Here is an 18443-nt window from a genome sequence, read left to right on the forward strand (position 1 = left end):
TACTTTTATTACTGGCCGTTCCGAAATGGGTGTTATATGTTTGATGTCATTAACTGTTTTTTAGGCATAGCATACCAGATAATTGTTCTGTGCAGAATTGAAGTTGATGTTTCATTGTGTAAGAATTGACATTTAGAAGTAATTGCAACCTAATGAAATAGTCTATTCTTTTCTTCTTTTTTACATAGCAAAAGATGTATTTTTTAAAAAAATGTCAGGATACAGTATATCATTATATAATACCAGGTCTTCAGATAAAGAAGATGACATGCTGGTTTTTTAAAAAAATGAATTGATGTTTTGCCCTTTGATTATTTTATTATTTATAGCACTTACACATGGCAAATTTAATCTTGTTTAACCAATATGGAATACTGATCTTATCTCCAGACCTCTTCAATTCCTCCAGAAGAGTGAGATGCAGTTGCTATGAAAATATAAAAACAGCATACTTTAGAAAGGAAATGGAGTCAGAGAGAGGTATGCATAGTAGAATGAGCTATAAGATTGCCAGGTTTGACAAGGTCACACTTCTTCACATTCCATCATTGTCAGATTTCCAAGCTCATGTTGCTGAGAATAGCAACAAGCAAAACAGATATTTTTCTCTCCAGAGGACTATCTCAAACATCTAAATTAAGGAAACATGATGGAAATTGGTGAAAAGTGTGATCTACTTGATATTCAAGTCTGAGTTGAAAGAAAAAGAATTAAGTTTTTTAATTTTCTAATAATTATCTATGCATTGTTGTTCCTAATTCTGGCAGTATATAAAGCAAAGCTTTTCTCTACCTAAAAAGACAGCTCCAAAATAACCAGCCAAGTAATTAGAGAAGATTTTTAATAGAAGTAGATTGTTTATTAAATCACAGACAGTAATAAATGCTTTGAGAGTTCATCAAATTGATCTCATATAATAAACATTTCTCAGTTATTGGCTGCAACATACTTGCTCTGCCATTTTATACCATATTTTGAGGTATCTTAATATTTGGAGCCCAGCATGTGGCAACTGTTGATCTGACTAATTTTGAGAAGCTAAACAGGGTGAGATAGTGTTAGTATTTAGAGAGAAAACGTCCTGAGAGAAGGCAACAACAAATCACTTATGAATTGTGCCAAAAATATCTACAAGGAGGTGTCTGTGTAGCCATTAGGAGTAGAGCTTGACTCCGGAGAGTCTTTATCTTAATATTTGGAATTTCAAGCTGGCTCTCCTTGTTCTGCAAATAGGCCTGTGAAGTTTCATGGTTATGATTGATGGTCTGAGTGTTCCTGCCTCTCCCTTTCCTTTCATATTCCCTTTTTTCATTGCCTTTCCTGTGTGGGTGACTTCCTAGAATAAGTAAAAGCTTCACTTAGTGAAACATGAAACAATCAAGTTACTAACTGGTACACCGGGATGCTCTTATTCTATACTGCAAGTTCTGAACTTTTTCCCAGTAGTTTTCCAGGTTTTGTTCAAAACATTGTTTCTAACACAGAAAGAGGCAACTATTTTGATCTCTGAGACTATTTGGACTTGATAAGTCAAATAAAAAAGCTGCCATGGTGTTGGATGATCTAACAGCTGATGTCATGAATACAGCCTTTCATAAACACCCATTTACTGGAAGACAAGGTAGTGAGGCTGCTTTCAGCCTTGCCAATTAGCCCCGGGGATGTTTTCTTCAATTAATCTTTCTTTTATCTTTTTCTTTTAAGTCGATGAGTGTACTTTTAAGCAAAGCAGTTGGGCTGTAGTCACTTGTTATTTTTTATTTTTTGAGAGCACTTCCACACAGCATCTTTATACCAGATCAGAATCAGCTCTTTAAGTGGATTGATTTTGTAATGTCAGTTAAGTTTGAAAACTGACTTGGGTTTTTGCTATAGCGTGTTGAAATCAAAACAATGCTGGTGTTCAAATATGCAGTTCTGCAGGTTTCATGAGTACCCCATTCTCTCATTGGTATAAACTTATTTCATTCCACTTCTTGGCTTATTTCTCTGCCATCTGTCCATAGAATGTAAGCTGCCAAGGTTGGCAATGTTTTGAAGATGGTGAAAGTAAAAAAAATGACAGCAGATTGTTTTTAAAATGCCTTTTCCAGGAAGTGGAAATTGTGACGCGTAGAAATAGAATTTCTATGAATACCTTTTAGTTAAAGTCTAAATTGGATCTTGAAGTACTCTTGAAAATGAAGATGATACTAGAAGTTTATTACTTTGCAGAATCCTATATTTCTATGAATGGATCTTTGCTGATCTTAAGGGAAATGACTACTTTGCCTGATATATTCTTCAAAGCTTTGCATGGTTAGAAACTGTTATGCTATAAGAATGTATCGATTCAACATTTGAAAAGTAATTAGCAGGATACTTGTCTGTCTGTGTCTTCAGCTTGCGCATTTACTTGAAGGAATATTTGAAATACCACTAAAACATAACCAATTCTCTACAAGTGTGGCACTAGCTTTGGCTATTGGGATGGAGCACAATACCACTTCGGTCTGGTGCATTTATAATACTAAGTCATAATATAGTTTATTTATTTTTGGTTCAGTATTATGGGTAAATCCATCCAATATGGCTTAGAGTTATGTCTGATCCAAATATATTATGACTTTTCAACCCCATGGTTTAAAAAAAAAAGTGATTTGGAAGAAAGGGGAGTTAGCTGTCCATAAATCAAGAGCTGCATTGGAGAGTAGGAAATTCATTCTGTCTCTTTTGCCATTTCCCAGCACAACGCATGGTTTACAGTTAGTGGTATGGAAAGTATAATAAATCATCTTTAATAAATTATCTTTTCAAATCACCAGCCAATAAATCCTTACCTACTCTATTTTGTGGGCACCATTCCTACTTTGATATATGTTCCCAATAAATTAATTTTTCACATTTCTTTGTCTATAAATATACTTTTTTATGATTAGAATAAAAATAAAGGAAAACAACTGTCTAGCTTGCCACAAAACCATATGTTCACAGTATAATTTTTAATGTAATTCAATTTCTTATCTCTAAAAACATTTCATAACTTTATATTGTTACTCTCTTGGGAACTGAAGAAGTACCAGAGTGAGTGGGTGGGCTATTTTAGCCATTCTGAGACCACATGATGAAGTGGAATACAGGTAAAATAAACATCATTGCCAGAGTGTGTAAACTCTCCAAGAAACCACTATTGAAATTTAGAGCTTCTTAATATAAAAGAAAATCCATATTTTTCTAGCAGCCATGTCTTGAAAGTAAGAAGCTGTAAGATGACCTTTTGAAAAGTCTTATGAGAATAGAATATTATTTAATGGAATGTTGATATTAATTCCATTCTGAATTGTGAAGTTTCAAGAAGTGTGATTCTTTCTTGAAAAGGCTATAGCTAGGCTAGTGTATGAGTGCGTACCACTCTAATACGGTAACTGTGCTGCTATTTTTGTAAAGTCTTTGCTATGCCCATGGGCAGGAAAGCTGGTTCAGAACAACAGTGCTATTTTCAAAAAGCACATCACAGTCTACAGTAAATTGAGAAGGATAGCTTTGTCTAAACTTTGAAATATTTATTTATTTATTTTTATTTATTTATTTGATTTGCCAATTGTTTACAAGATAATAAGTATAAGTGTATACATAGTTGTGAATACATGAAATGGGTACATATAAGAAAAATAAAAGAAGAATAAGAGAAACAATAGGACAGGGACGGTAGGCACGTTGGTGCACTTATGCACGCCCCTTACAGACCTCAGGAAAGGGGTGAGGTCAATAGTAGACAGTCTAAGGTTAAAGTTTTTGGGGTTTGGGGAAGAAACTACAGAGTAGGATAGAGTATTCCAGACATTGACCACTCTATTGCTGAAGTCGTATTTCCTGCAATCAAGTTTGGTGCGGTTAACTTTGAGTTTGTATCTATTGTGTGCTCTTGTGTTGTTATGGTTGAAGCTGAAGTATTCATTGACAGGTAGGACATTGCAATGTATGATTTTATATACCATGCTTAAATCAGACCGAAGATGGCGTAATTCAAGGTTTTTTAGGTCTAGAATTTCAAGTCTGGTGGCATAAGGTATTCTGCAACGAGTAGAGGAGTGGAGAACTCTTCTTGTGAAATATTTCTGGACTTTCTCAATTGTGCTAATATCAGATACGTAATGTGGGTTCCAGACTGATGAACTGTATTCGAGTATTGGTCTAGCAAATGTTTTGTATGCTCTGGTTAGTAGTGTGATATTACCAGAGAAAAAGCTACGTAGGATTAGGTTAACAACTCTTAATGCCTTTTTGGCTATGTAGTTGCAGTGGGCTCTAGCACTTAGATCATTAGAGGTGAGTATTCCAAGGTCCTTTACAGAGCTTGGGTCATCAACAAGATCTTGACTATTCAGCTTGTATTTTATTTTCTGATTTTTTTTGCCAATATGTAAGAGCATTTATTTGTTGAGATTTGAAGTTGCCATTTGTTTGACCATTCTGATACATAGTCAAGATCTTTTTGAAGGGTAGCAGTATTGTCTGTGGTATTGAACAGCTTTACATCATCAGCGAAAAGAACGCAATTGCTCTTAATATGATCACAGAGGTCATTTATGTAGAGTATGAAGAGAGTTGGTCCTAGAACACTGCCTTGGGGGACACCACTATTGACAGGTACAGAATTTGATAGGACGCTCCCAATTTTGACCATTTGTTGTCTGTTTGCCAGGAATGCTTCTATCCATATATAATAAATAATATAATGATATATAAATAATAAATAATATAATGATAATAAATAATATAATGATTAACATGTACTGCCAGGGTTTTACTCCCTCTGTTCTGTGAAGCTTTTGGCATAGCTTTAATTCTAACTCTTTCTTAAACCTTAGGCCTATGTGGTAAGTGATGTCAAATGTTTTATTAGAAAGCACATTGGCATTTTTGTTGTTTGTAAAGTTCTTTTTAAGGCTAATAGCAATGAGGGAAGACCAGGTCTCATGAAGCCCAAGAGTGGGAAATGAACAGTTAAGATAATATTCCACTAGTGGGCTGTGATCTGTTTGCAACCGGGCTATGGAAATGGTGGGCGAGTGCATGTGTGCACAGGCTCATCTGTGTCACCACTTGCATGAATAGATGGCTGGCTGGATGTATGTGTGTATACTTCTATGTATGTATGTATATCCTAAATCTGATATCTTCCATATATGTCAATTTACACCACCTGGAAATTCTTTTTGATCAGCTCCACTCAATTTTTAACTCTGAGTCATGGATTTCTTTGAGGTTTATGGGATATTGTCATTCTATCACGGCTCTTAAAATCTTGTCTGCTCTGATTGACTTGTATAGACATTGTTGCATCAATATAAAATTAAACTGTAGTAGATATTCTGGCTTTCAGAATGCATAAAGCAGAAATATTGGAAAAATTGTAACTGAGGTCACATGTTGCAGACAGGCATATTATGGGTTTATTTGGATTTTACCTTATAGTTTTTAATGTTAGAACAGTTATTAAATTTATGAACCATGATTTATGGCTTACCATTTTAAATGAATCCAGTTAATTGTGTTTAATAAATCATAGTTAAACAAAGTCATACTGCAACTATAAACTTAGATTGTAGATCAGAGCCAAGTCTGCATTGTTCAGTTTTTACTCTGTAGAGCAGTGGTGGCTAACCTTTTTGGGCTCCTGTGCCAAAAATTGTGTGTACGCTGGCACTTGTGTGCTTGTGTGCCAGCAGTCAGAAGGCAATGTGTGTCCCCCTATGCCCCGTGCACATGGGTGTGCAATCCCCACGCCCCCTCTTTACCTGCACTGCACCTCACAGCTGATTTTTGGCTGGTTTGAGGCCTTTTTTTGGCCTCCTGGAGACTTTAAAAAAGCCTCTGCAGGGCAAATAGGCCAATTTCATCACTTCTGGTATTAACAGGAAGTGACGAAATGGGCCTATTTGGCCTGCAGAGGCTTTTTTCAAGCCTCTGGAAGGCCAAAAAAGGCCTCAAACCAGCCAAAAATCAGCTGTGCGGCACGTGCATGCACAGTGAGGTAAGTTTGCCTGCGGCTTGTGTGCCGCCACAAATGGCTCTGCATGCCACCTGTGGCACATGTGTCATAGATTCGCCATCACAGCTGTATCATTGCTCTTTATTGTTATTTGCAGGCTAATAAATTACATAGAACAAGGTTAGGAAATCCGCTCCCCCCCCTAAATTTTTGGGAGTATAATCTGTTAGTGGCTGCCTGCTAGGCAGGTTTGAAACAAGCCATATTGGTTGTTGGCAGAAGGAGGAACACTTCTTTGACATCCCTTCTTTTCTTCTTTCTTTCTTTTCCAACTAGCAGGCAATAATTTTATTTTTATACCTCTGGTTTTTTTTTTTAATTATGCTGAAGATTGCATGAAGTTATAAATCCACAGACTTTCTTCCCCTACATTAGAAAAATATATTTTTTCTGGCATACCATAAGAATATAAAAATAGTTTTCTCCTCCATTTTGTTGGTACAATTTGTTGGTACAATGAACAGGATTTGGCTGTGCTTTTCTGAAATAGCTAGTACACATAAAAAAGCATTATTGGAAAGGAATGAAACATCTTTCATGAACCTTACAAGTCCCATTGATACATTCCCTTCTTCATTTGTGTGTGTGTGTGTGTGTGTGTGTGTGTGTGTGTGTGTGTGGCAGCAGTGATAGGAAACACTGGTGCTTTTATCCCTAAGGTAGAATCTAGTTTTTGTTGGAAAAGTATCCATTATGATTCTTAATTTTGAATTAATCAATAATTCAAGATGTTCTCCTTAAAGTAAAATAAGAGGGCTACAAAACATTAGGGGGGAATTAAAAGATTTTTTTCCAAATGTTAGTTTCAAGTATGAGCTATCGTTGAAACATAATGGTTTGTCCTGTTATTCCATGTATATGAAAAGTTGCCATTGATGAGATTGGAAAAAATCTTTTAATCCCCCCCCCCATGGTTTTGCAGCCCTTCACTTTATATCAATTTTCCCTGCATTTTCTTTTCTCTTCTTATGAAGCTTTAAGTAATTATTTTCTTCCTTAGCCAGATCTCTTTTGTACTGCAGCCAGTTCTTTCATCTTTTCAGAGTTGAACTCACTATTTTAATTAACTAAAGGGAAACTGACATCGTAGTGCAGTGTTTGAATTTTCAGTTTAGTTAAAAAGACACATTTGCTTACTTAATTTTACAGAATTGTACCTTCCTCCCTGGTTTTCTAGGATCTAAATTAAATGTTTATCTGAATTTAATGTTTATTTTATGATCCATTGTTTTTACAGCTTTAGCATTATACACAAAGCATTTTGTGTATATTTGTCCTGTATCCAAACTAATTTTACAGATTTTCTGCTATCTGATGTACTCTGATGATGAACTTCAAAGCACAGGAGAAAGATAATCTCAAACTGGAACTTCAAAGACAATTTCTGACTTAAAAAACATATTATGTCCAGTACCAGGCGATATCAATTTTCACCAAGCTTTTCTTTTTTTTAGGTTTACGTCTCATAAATGTTTAACATCCAGGTCAGAATTGTATGATTCTCTCAAATGATCAGGAGCAAAACATCTGTGATTCTAGCTTCCATCCAATCCTTCTTATTCTTTTTTTTACCATATCAAAATATCAGTGTTAATATAATAATAATAGCTAGAAGAAGACAAAGATTACTATGGATACTCTTAGATTGACATTTGAAATCTAAATCCCCACATTTTGCTTGCATTGTATACCTATATTGAGCATTAGAGATACAATTGGCCTTCTAAAAAGTATCAGCTGTTGGTATTAAAAAATGCAGCTGTATTGCTTTATTTCTATATTTCTTTATTGTATACAGATCACACTAAGGTCTTAAGTACTGAAGAGGTGTAATGTTTGTTTATCTAAATTCCATAGCTTTAGATTGGGATTTTATTGAAAAAGATTTGGATTTCAAATGTTTGCTTTATTAGATCTACAGTACACACCCAATTCTGCAATGTAAGATTTAACAGAAGAATTCAGAATTAACTCAAACTATGCTGTAGAGTCAACGTGCTACTTTGTCAATTATAGAATCAGTCAAATGTTCAGCAGAAGATACTGAAAAGTTCATTGAGTGTTTTACAAGAAGGTCAGTTCCAGTTTTCCGATGCTATAGAGCAATCAGTGAATCTAACACAGTCAGATTTCTAAGGTTTGGTTGTGAAAACACAATTGAATATGATTTATTTGATAAACATTAATTAGTCAAAGCCAAGTTGGTTATTGTATGAATTCCATCAGAAAATTATTTTCCATTGTCTTCTAACTCACTCAATTCATGCTGTGTTGACACATTATAATAATCAACTTCTCAGTAGGTTGTTCCACTATTTCTCCGTCCTCGAAACTTCTCTTTTAACCAGACTTCTGGTTGTGTTTCCTTCAAAGATGTACCGAAGACCGTGATCGTGCGTGGCTTCAATCCGTGTTGTACCTATTAGAGGGCTCCGAATGGGGGCTAGAACCACCTTGGAGGGGGAGGAAGGGGGACACCACCTGTCGGGTCGAGGGGAGCCACATCTTCCCTCCTTGGCTAGGTAAACTCCTCCCGAAAACGGGCTACAATGGTGGCTAAATATGGCCACCCTGAAGAAGAGGACAAAGATTGTGCAGGAGCGGTGAAGAAGCGGACAGTGTGGAGACCAGGCAAATCAAGCACAATATCCAAACATAAGGTACTCTGGATTTAAAACTTTAAAAGAGACTTAAAAAAAAAAAAGATCAGAAAAGCAGTGACCAGAGAGAGTGGGGAAAAAAATAAGTGAAAGTGCTATGAACTGTAAAAGAATTAAATTGAAAGAGGAAGCTAGAAGAAAATTTCTGTGTAAATTGGATTATACTAAATTATATAATTGGCACTAAATAGGCATACTTAAAAGCTGAACTTGAATGTGCCAAAAAGAAAAAAAAGCAATAATTGGATTTATTGATTTTTCAAACGTAAAAGCCCTAAAAGGGAAAGGAAAATGAAAAGAAAAGGTAGAACTTGGACACAACAGAAAATGCCACCTAATGGTAAAGGGAAAATTTCAGTGACTCTTTAAAAAGTGATTGGTTCTCTAAAAACTGGAATTTGATACAAAGTAAGAGGAACCTTGAAACAATAAGATAGAAACCCTGAAAAAGTGAAATTATATACTATAAAGGAAGAAGAAAGAAGTCCAAACCCTGGGAATACTGGGTGACTTTGAGAAAAATTAAAAACTCAACTGAAGGAACTTAATAATAAAAATATATGAACATTTGACTATTTTGACCCTGGAAACTTGAAACAGGATTTAACAGAAGTGGATGGTTAGAGGCTGGTTTAAATTAACTACTGGACGACTGGACTGGACTTAAATGCTGAAGAAAGAGGTAAAAGAAAAATTAAAATTAAAAGAGGTGCACAAAAATGGCAGAATACTGTCTGAAAATAAAATTGGACTTAAGAAGTATAAGGGAAACGATATGGAGAAAAGTGGAATTGTGCAGTATTGCTTTACAAATGCTAGAAATGTTGTCATTGGAGAACAAAGACTAACAAGGAGAACCAGAAGGGGAGGAGTTGATTAAAGAAGAGGCCAGCCTCAATGAACAAATGATACAACAGACATTGAAACAGGGGGAAAAAAGGAGATTTCAATCAAGCAAACTTAAGGAAAGAGCTCCCAAAATATTTCCAGCATGTAAATTGTCCTACCACAGGCAAAAATACTTTAGACCACTGCTACACAACAGTAAAAAGTGCTTATAGATTTTTGCCATGAACAGCTGTGGGATATTCTGACCACTGCATGATTCATTTTGTACCTGCCTACAGACAAAGACTTAAAACCATGAAACCAACAATTAAATCAGTGAGGACTTGGTCGGATTAGGCAAAGTTGAAACTCCAGGCCTGCCTTGATTACACTGATTGGAATGTTTTTGAAGATGCCTCTGCAGACCTAGATGAGCTCACAGATACTGTAACATCATATGTCAGCTTCTGCGAAGACTTATGTGTACCAACAAGGAACCTGCAAATATACAGTAACAATAAACCTTGGTTCACAGCTATACTTAAGCAGCTACGTCATTCCAAAGAGGGAGCCTACAGAAAAGGTGACAGAATGCTATACAATCAGGCCAGAAACATATTAACAAGAGATCAGAGCAGCAAAAAGAAGCTACTCTGAAAAGTCAAAGAATCAGTTCTCAACAAATGAACCAGCAAACATGTGGAAAACTCTTAAAAACATCACTGGCTTCAGCAAACCTCCTTCCCAGGCAGAAGGAAATCAACAACTAGCAGATGACCTGAATGTGTTTTACTGCAGGTTTGAAAGGAAACTACAGCTACCTATCTCCACAACCCATATCTCAAACACACCAACAACAGCCAAGCCTCCTACAACCGGCCCCAATCCATTGGGCTCAGAACCTCTGGTGATCACAGAAAAAGAAGTGCAAGATCTATTACACAGACAAAGGCCAGGAAAAGCACCAGGGCCAGACAAGATAATTCCTTCTTGCTTAAAAGTCTGTGCTGACCAATTAGCCCCCATCTTCACCTGAATCTTCAATAGATCGCTAGAGATGTGCTATGTTCCTTCCTGCTTCAAATGCTCTACCATCATCCCAGTGCCAAAGAAGCCCTCCATCAAGGAACTGAATGACTACAGACCAGTTGCTCTAACATCTGTAGTTATGAAAATCTTTGAAAGGCTTTTGCTGTCCCACCTGAAAACCATCATGGATCTGCTGTTAGATCCCACACAGTTTGCATACCGAGCAAATAGATCGACAGATGATGCTGTTAAAATGGCTCTGCATTCCATCCAAAACACCTTGAATCTCCAAATACCTATGCAAGGGTCCTCTTTGTAGACTTCAGTTCAGCATTAATACCATCATTCCAGACACTATTCTAAGTAAATTAAACCAACTAGTGGTACCTGAACACACTTGTAAGTGGATCATAAGCTTCCTAACAGACAGAAAGGAGCAGATGAAGCTAGGCAGAATCACATCCAATACCTGTACAATCAGCACAGCCCCCCCCCCCCCAAGGCTATGTGATTTCTCCACTTCTCTTCTCCCTATATATCAATGACTGCATCTCAAATGATCCATCTGTTAAAATGCTGAAGTTTGCTGATGACACAACAGTGATTGGTCTCATTCGAGACAATGAAAAATCTGCATACAGACAGGATGTTATACAACTTGCCTCGTGGTGTAACCGGAACAATCTGGAACTGAACACACTCAAAACTGTAGAAATGATGGTAGACTTTAGAAGAAACCCTCCCATACTATCACCTATTACAATACTAGACAACACAGTATCAACAGTAGAGATCTTCAAATTTCTAGGTTCTACTATATCACATGACCTAAAATGGACACCTAACATCAAAAATGTCATCAAAAAAGCACAACAAAGAATGTTCTTTCTGCGCCAACTCAGAAAGCTCAAACTGCCCAAGGAGCTGCTGATACAGTTCTACAGAGGAATTATTGAGTCTATCATCTGCACCTCTATAACTGTCTGGTTTGGTTCTGCAACCCAACAGGACAGACACAGACTTCAGAGGATAATTGGGACTGCAGAAAAAACAGTTACTATCCACCTGCCTTCAATCGAGGACCTGTATACTACACGAGTCAAAAAGAACGCTGTGAAAATAGTTACAGACCCCTCACATCCCGGACATAAACTGTTTCAACTCCTTCCCTCAAAACAATGCTATAGAGCACTGCACACCAGAACAACTAGACACAAGAACAGTTTTTTTCCCAAAAGCCATCACTCTGCTAAACAAATAATTCCCTCAACACTGTTGAACTATTACAAAGTCTGCACTACTATTACTGTTAATCTTCTCATCACTCCTTATCACCGATCCCCTCCCACTTGTGACTGTACTTGTACTTGTATCCTTATGATTTATATTGACTGTTTCCTAGTATGATTTGATTGCTTATTGTACCCTATGACTATCATTAAGTGTTCTATGTTATGATTCTTGATTCTTAACGAATGTATCTTTTCTTTTATGTATACTGAGAGTACTTACACCAAGACAAATCACACTTGGCCAATAAAGTATTCTATTCTATTCTATCCTGAGAAAGTGGAAAGTGTGAACAAGAAATTCCAAATCACACCACCTCAATTTTTTCTTGGCACAAGAGGGAGAACTTTAAAATTTTAGTAATTACACTTAAATTATTACATTTTGATTATTATAACCTACATAAATAACCCTGTATTCCTGAAACGCGTCTGCTCTGCCTATTGTTTGATCTTGCCTATTTTGAAGGGCTGAAAGAAGCGGTATATTGCTGCTGGTTGAAAGAAAGCAAGATTTTGAGCCTTCCTGAATTGAGAACAAGAGCTTGACATAGACTGACCTGATTAGATGTAAGAGGGTTATAAATGTAAGCTAATCAATGCTTCAACCCAGTTGCATTGTTTCATACCCAATATACAGGTAGTCCTCAACGTACGAACAGAATTGAGCCTGAAACTCCTGTTGTTAAGCGAAACATTTGTTAAGTGAGTTTTGCTCCATTTTAAGACCTTTCTTGCCTCAGTTGTTAAGTGAATCACTGCTGTTGATAAGTTAGTAATCCGGTTGTTAGGTGAACCTGGCTTCCCCATTGAATTTGCTTGTCAGAAGGTCGCAAAAGGGGGTGACATGATCTTGGGACATAGCAGTGGTTATTAATATGAACCAGTTGCCAAGCCTCTGAATTTTGATCACATGATCATGGGGATGCTGCAAATGTGGTAACTGTGAAAAATGGTCATAAGTCACTTTTCAAAATGACATTGTAACTTTAGTCACTAAGTGAACTGTTCTAAGTCGAGGATTACCTGTATTATGCTTAATACTTGGGGTACATTAGGAAGAAGAAACCCTTTGGAATGTGGATTGTTTATGTTTCCTGGACCTTTTATTGAGAAAACTATCAAATCATACTAATAGACTTAAATACTATGATTTTTGTCACTGTAAGTTATCTCATTAGATCTCTGTGATAATTAACAACATTTTAAATCTTAAAAGTACTTAATGTTGCCCAGAGTTGGCTGACAACAGAAAGAATGTCCAACCTCCAATTAAACAAAGTGGTTTTTTGTGGTAAATTATTCTATTATTAGTCTGCACTAGATCCTGTATTTCTATTGTATTAATGTAGGTGGGGTTATTTGCTTGCAAGAAATATGTGATGATTAATTGAGAAAGCTTGGAAACAAAAAAAAAAAAAAGTTTGTCATATACATGTCCCATAGAGGTCAATCAGCAAATTGCAGTTGCTATAAGATATAAATCCCTGGGAAAATTTATTAAATTTTCTTCTGTCTTTTCTTCAGCAAACAATCCTGAATATTTTTAACTAGAACAAATTGTAGTATTTTGATTTCTATATAGCGCTGAATTGTATAAAGGTGGAAGGAGCCTTGTGCTCCATAAATTATATCATAGCCTAAGGAACTTATCTTTGTCTGCAATTTGAGTTAGCATTGCATCACCAGGAATATTAACCTGACGATTATTAGGTTTGAATATATTCTATATGATTAATTTCCCATTTTTTAACCTCCTTTAAAATTAGGGAAATTAACTAAGTGCACATTAACTGCTCATTATATGAACATATATGTAAGTCTAAGATAATTGTTGAATATTTATATAACTCTTAGAAAATAAGCAACAATGATTGTAGTAAATGTCAGATTAGAGAAACAGGCAAACCACATTGTAACTTAGCATTATAATGGAGATATACTGTTATCTAAATGGTAGCTCTTTCTAAAAATATTTTTAATATTGATAATTATAGATAACTTATAAAATAAAATCTCCTGGTTACAAGCTTTGTAAGAGTGAAGATCTGTGTGGCACCAATGGATTACTAAATTAAATGTAATAGTATTTGAGAGGAAAGTAGTATTTCAGAGTGAAGATAATGTTCTAAAGATATGATTTTCTTTATGGTGCAGTTATTGTTAAGCACAGTGCCTATCTATGAGAAGGAAAGGTGCTGACCTTATTAACATTAATAAGGATGACCTTTGAGAAGGTGGAATATGAGTGAACCTTTGTGCACAGTTCATAAAGGCGCAGAGTTTGCATTTAAAAAGACAGCTATCAAGATAGTAAAAGACAAAACTGTATATACTCAACCAGACATTGAAAATCATTTGATGAAGAGTCTCCCCCGCAGGCTTATTACATGTTTTAAGTAGAAACAATACTGATTAGTGAAGGCAAACTGCTTCTTAGATTTTCATGTTTACAGATATATAATTTTCTCTGTCAGTCTCTATCTCTCTCTCCTACCTTGGTTTAAGAGCCAGTTTGGTGAAATGATTAAAACATTAGGCTAGAAATCATGAGATCATGGATTCTAGTCCTGCCTTAGACACAAAGCCAGTTAGATAACCATGGGAATTATTGTAGGAAGGAGGCAATGGCAAATGTCTTCTGAAAAAAATCTTGCCAAGAAAAATGCAGGGACTCGTCCAGGCAGTATTGAAGAATTGGAAACAATTGAATGATAAAAATCCTGCTACCTTGGTTTTAAGTTTCTCCTTAATTTTACTTTTGATTATTTATCTTCAATTTTAACAATGTTTTATTTTCTTCCTCTTATACTTTCAAACTTAATGCATATGCAATGTTTTGCTTATTACTAAGAACACTGTGTGACCAACACTTTATTTACTTTACTATTTATTTACTTTAATTCTTCTGCTTCTAAATACCATAGGCTTGCAGTAGCTTACAGAATATTACAGGAAAGATTGAAATAAAAATAAAATAAAAACAACCATAGACATAAACTTTCCACTAACTATTATTGCACCATCCAATCATCGTCTTCCGAAATTGCTAAGTCTTTGCCCAGTAAGGTAGAGGATTGTGATTCCTCTCTTTTTTAAAAAAGTCTAGACCAGGGGTGTCCAACCTTGGCAACTTTAAGCCTGGAGGACTTCAACTCCCAGAATTCCCCAGCCAGCTTTGGGAATTCTGGGAGTTGAAGTCCTCCAGGCTTAAAGTTGCCAAGGTTGGACACCCCTGGTCTAGAACAAGCACTGGGGTCTACTGAACTGGTCTGAACTAAGGTTTCAGTTTGAGAAATAGAGAGACTTCAGCCTTTGCTATATTTGCAATACAGATCATGGCCACCATTTATATTGATCCCCCGGGACATATATTTAGAAAAATGGGAGAATAGATGCTATAGTGGGAGACCAAAGAATCAGATGAATCCCTGTCATTGGCACTAAGTTTCCTGCACTTTCTTAAAAGTAAATGCTTAATTTTAAAACAATAAAATAAAAGGCATAATATCACCTGCTTTTTGGTGTAACATACAGATTAGCTTCAATAATAGCAAATGAATTTCTGAAATAGAATAGTTTGAGTGTGTTCTACAGTGCAACAGTTATTTAACATGTTAAAGTGATTTAAATGAATACTATCATAATTGTTTTCAAAAATGGCTCATTTATAAAACTGAGTGAGAACAGTATTTTTTTTAAAAAAATATGATATGTTTGTGGGCCAGCTTGTGTAAGGGAATGAGAGTCCTTTGCATATTTACTCCTAAAATTTTATTGTTCATTAATCAAGAGTTTTTAGATATAGTGGTACCTCAGTATTTATCGTTAATTGGCTCTGAGAGGTGCGATGAGTACCAATCCCCAATAATGTAGTGAGTCATAGCTGATTCACTAGTTGACACTGACAAGTTCTAGCATGTGCTTCAAGTACCAAACAAACAATGAGTATTGGGAGAAAATTTTCACATCAAAATGCATTGAGTACCAAATTTGATAAGTTTCAAAGCTGATGTTTACCAAGATATCACTGTAATTGATAAAAATGTTATATATGAAAATTTCCACCCACGAAAATCATGTCGTTCAGGAAGCTCTTATGAACAGGACAAATATAAATGTTTTGGAATAACCTTTCAGAAGAAAATGTACCTAAAAAGAATTTAAACAAGAATAGTGTGATAAAAGAAGAGAAACACTAATAGCATCACAAATTCTTTTTAACTCAGAAACTTCTTCTCTGCTTTTATTTTTTGGTCTGAAAAAGGAATTTATTAAATAAAAAGAGAATAATACAACTGTGAATAAGTAAGGGTGAAATTGTTAGGCTTTAGAATCCCATTCTATTTATTGTTTTCTTTATTAAAAATCACCATGGTACGCAAGCTGCCATTTGAAAATAAGTACAATCACTAATTGGTTTAAATTATTGTAATGAGCCAGAACAAGGCTCAGAACAAATATGTTACCAGTCAATTATAACTGTTGTTGTTGCTGCTGCTGTTATTATTGTTATTAAAGATTTAATCTACAATTCCATTCAGTCTGAGAGTGATAAAGACAAGAATTCAAATCCTAACCAAGAATCTATATTATTATCTATTTTATTCATTAAAAATGAAGTTCAATCAACTGAATGTTTAAAAATGTATCACAAATATCATTGACTGGCATGGATGGTTGATATGGGTTGCTGCCAGCAACCTAGGTATCAATCAAGTATCTTCTTAAAATGTACAATGTTCCAAGTGGTGCTGTTTTTTTTGTAGTTCCGCTGATGTTATTGTAGGAAACTGCAACTTTTTTGATGTATTTTGCAAAATTCTTGGACATGATACCAAGTGCCCCAATGACAATGGGTATCACTGTTTTGTCCATAATTGCATAGTTTTGATGGTCAGATTGTGATATTTCGTTATTTTTTCCAGTTTTTTTTCTTTGATTCTGGTGTCTCCTGTCTGGTACAGCGATATCAATAAATTGTATGTTTTGGTTTCCGACAACTGTGATATCTGGTGTGTTGTGTTCCAAATGACAACCTGTCTGTATTCTTAAGTCCCACAAGAATTGTTGTTGTTGTTGTTGTTGTTGTTGTTGTTGTTGTTGTTATTATTATTATTATTATTATTATTATTATTATTATTATTATTATTTTCCAGACACTATCCAAAGCAGTCTTTTACTACAGTGGCAGATACACCTGAAAATATTCGACTAAAACAGCAAAGTGAATTGCAAAGTCAGGTAATCTTTGCATTATTTTTTGTAAATGTATGAAGGATAATCTGGGGCCATTTTTAAAATGATCTTCAATTACTTATTTAATTAATAATTAAATGTTTACTGATTATTCACTTCCAATAGGATGGAGAGTTAATTGATACAAGCGTTTTTGTTCCTATTTTATCTTGTCCATTAACAACTCAAAGATGTGACTCATCTCTATATTTCTTCATTATATTATGTTTATAATATTCTTATTTATTGATAAGAATATCTATGGAATCTCTTGTTGTAAAGCTTTCTAATTACTGACTACAAATTTAACTCACTTGACCATGACTTAAGAATTTAACTGATAGCTAATTCCAGGAAACATTGATCTTCCTGATCAGTGAGGCTGATAACATCTTGATTTGGTGAAATTATCATTTTTTCTTCCATATGTTAACTAAAGCTAACAAATCAAAGGAGAAATTTTTGATAATTTATCTTACCTAAATATTTAATTTTCTTCTCAAATGTTCTACCTAATTGTGGAGACATCATATCTGCCAGTCACTCATCAAACACAATTTTCATATGAAAGGTTTAGAATCCCAGAATTTATGGGAGATAATAGTATGCCCTTCAGATGTCCGAAAATGATTTTGCTTCCTTTCTTGGAGATTGCAAAACTTTGACCTTTTCATGTATTCATGTTTGGAAAAAAAAGAAACAATTGTTAGCTATATTGATGATTGTTTATATATGTAATATATATGACATTTGAATGAGTGGCCAAGATAATAATTTGCCACAGCTTATTTATACATTCAATTTAATAGAGTACAAGAATTGAGTCAACTGGTTATTCTCTTATTCACAAGCCATTTTCTAATTTATTGTTATCTTGTTATAATCCTAACAAATTTGTATGACCACCAGTTTTGATAACTATTTCCTTCCCCTCTCCATCCATGTCATGAAGGAAATACCGAAGAGAAAAGCAGAATTGCTTCTGGATTATCTTTTAAAATTTTTGAATATTATTTACATTTTTATGTTATTTCTTTAATGTGTGTAATTATTTTTGTTTCATTTCAAAACAATGGACTTCTTTAGAAGAGGAAGAATAGATATATAATTCCCCACTCTACACTTTATTCTAGTATGTGGTATGAGTATATAGAGGCATTCACACAATATAGAATAAAGTAAGATAAAATGATTAAATGGTCAACCTAGTTACATATATTCACTTAAGGCCACAAGAGAAGTTTGAATGCACATGTGAGTCAAATTTGCATTGTGCTTTTTCCTATAATTTTCTTAAAAAATAGCTTATATTAAATAATCTTTTGCTCCTGTAAAAACACAAAGTATATATTCACAATCAAAGCT

At 34.9% G+C, this 18443-nt stretch overlaps 1 protein-coding gene across 2 annotated transcripts in view; it reads left to right on the forward strand.

The window, feature by feature from the left end:
* NEBL (nebulette) overlaps positions 1 to 18443 on the forward strand; it is a 172530-nt gene that overhangs the window by 48865 nt on the left and 105222 nt on the right. For both annotated transcript variants that reach the window (XM_026675721.2, XM_026675722.2), the window contains exon 3: positions 17000 to 17084. In XM_026675721.2, the coding sequence (XP_026531506.1) occupies positions 17000 to 17084 (85 nt within the window). The remainder of the gene's footprint in view (positions 1 to 16999; positions 17085 to 18443) is intronic.

This window comes from Notechis scutatus, chromosome Z, assembly GCF_049901735.1.
Source record: "Notechis scutatus isolate UNSWTSFEM ecotype Mainland chromosome Z, rNotScu1.2, whole genome shotgun sequence".
Classification (NCBI taxonomy): domain Eukaryota; kingdom Metazoa; phylum Chordata; class Lepidosauria; order Squamata; family Elapidae; genus Notechis; species Notechis scutatus.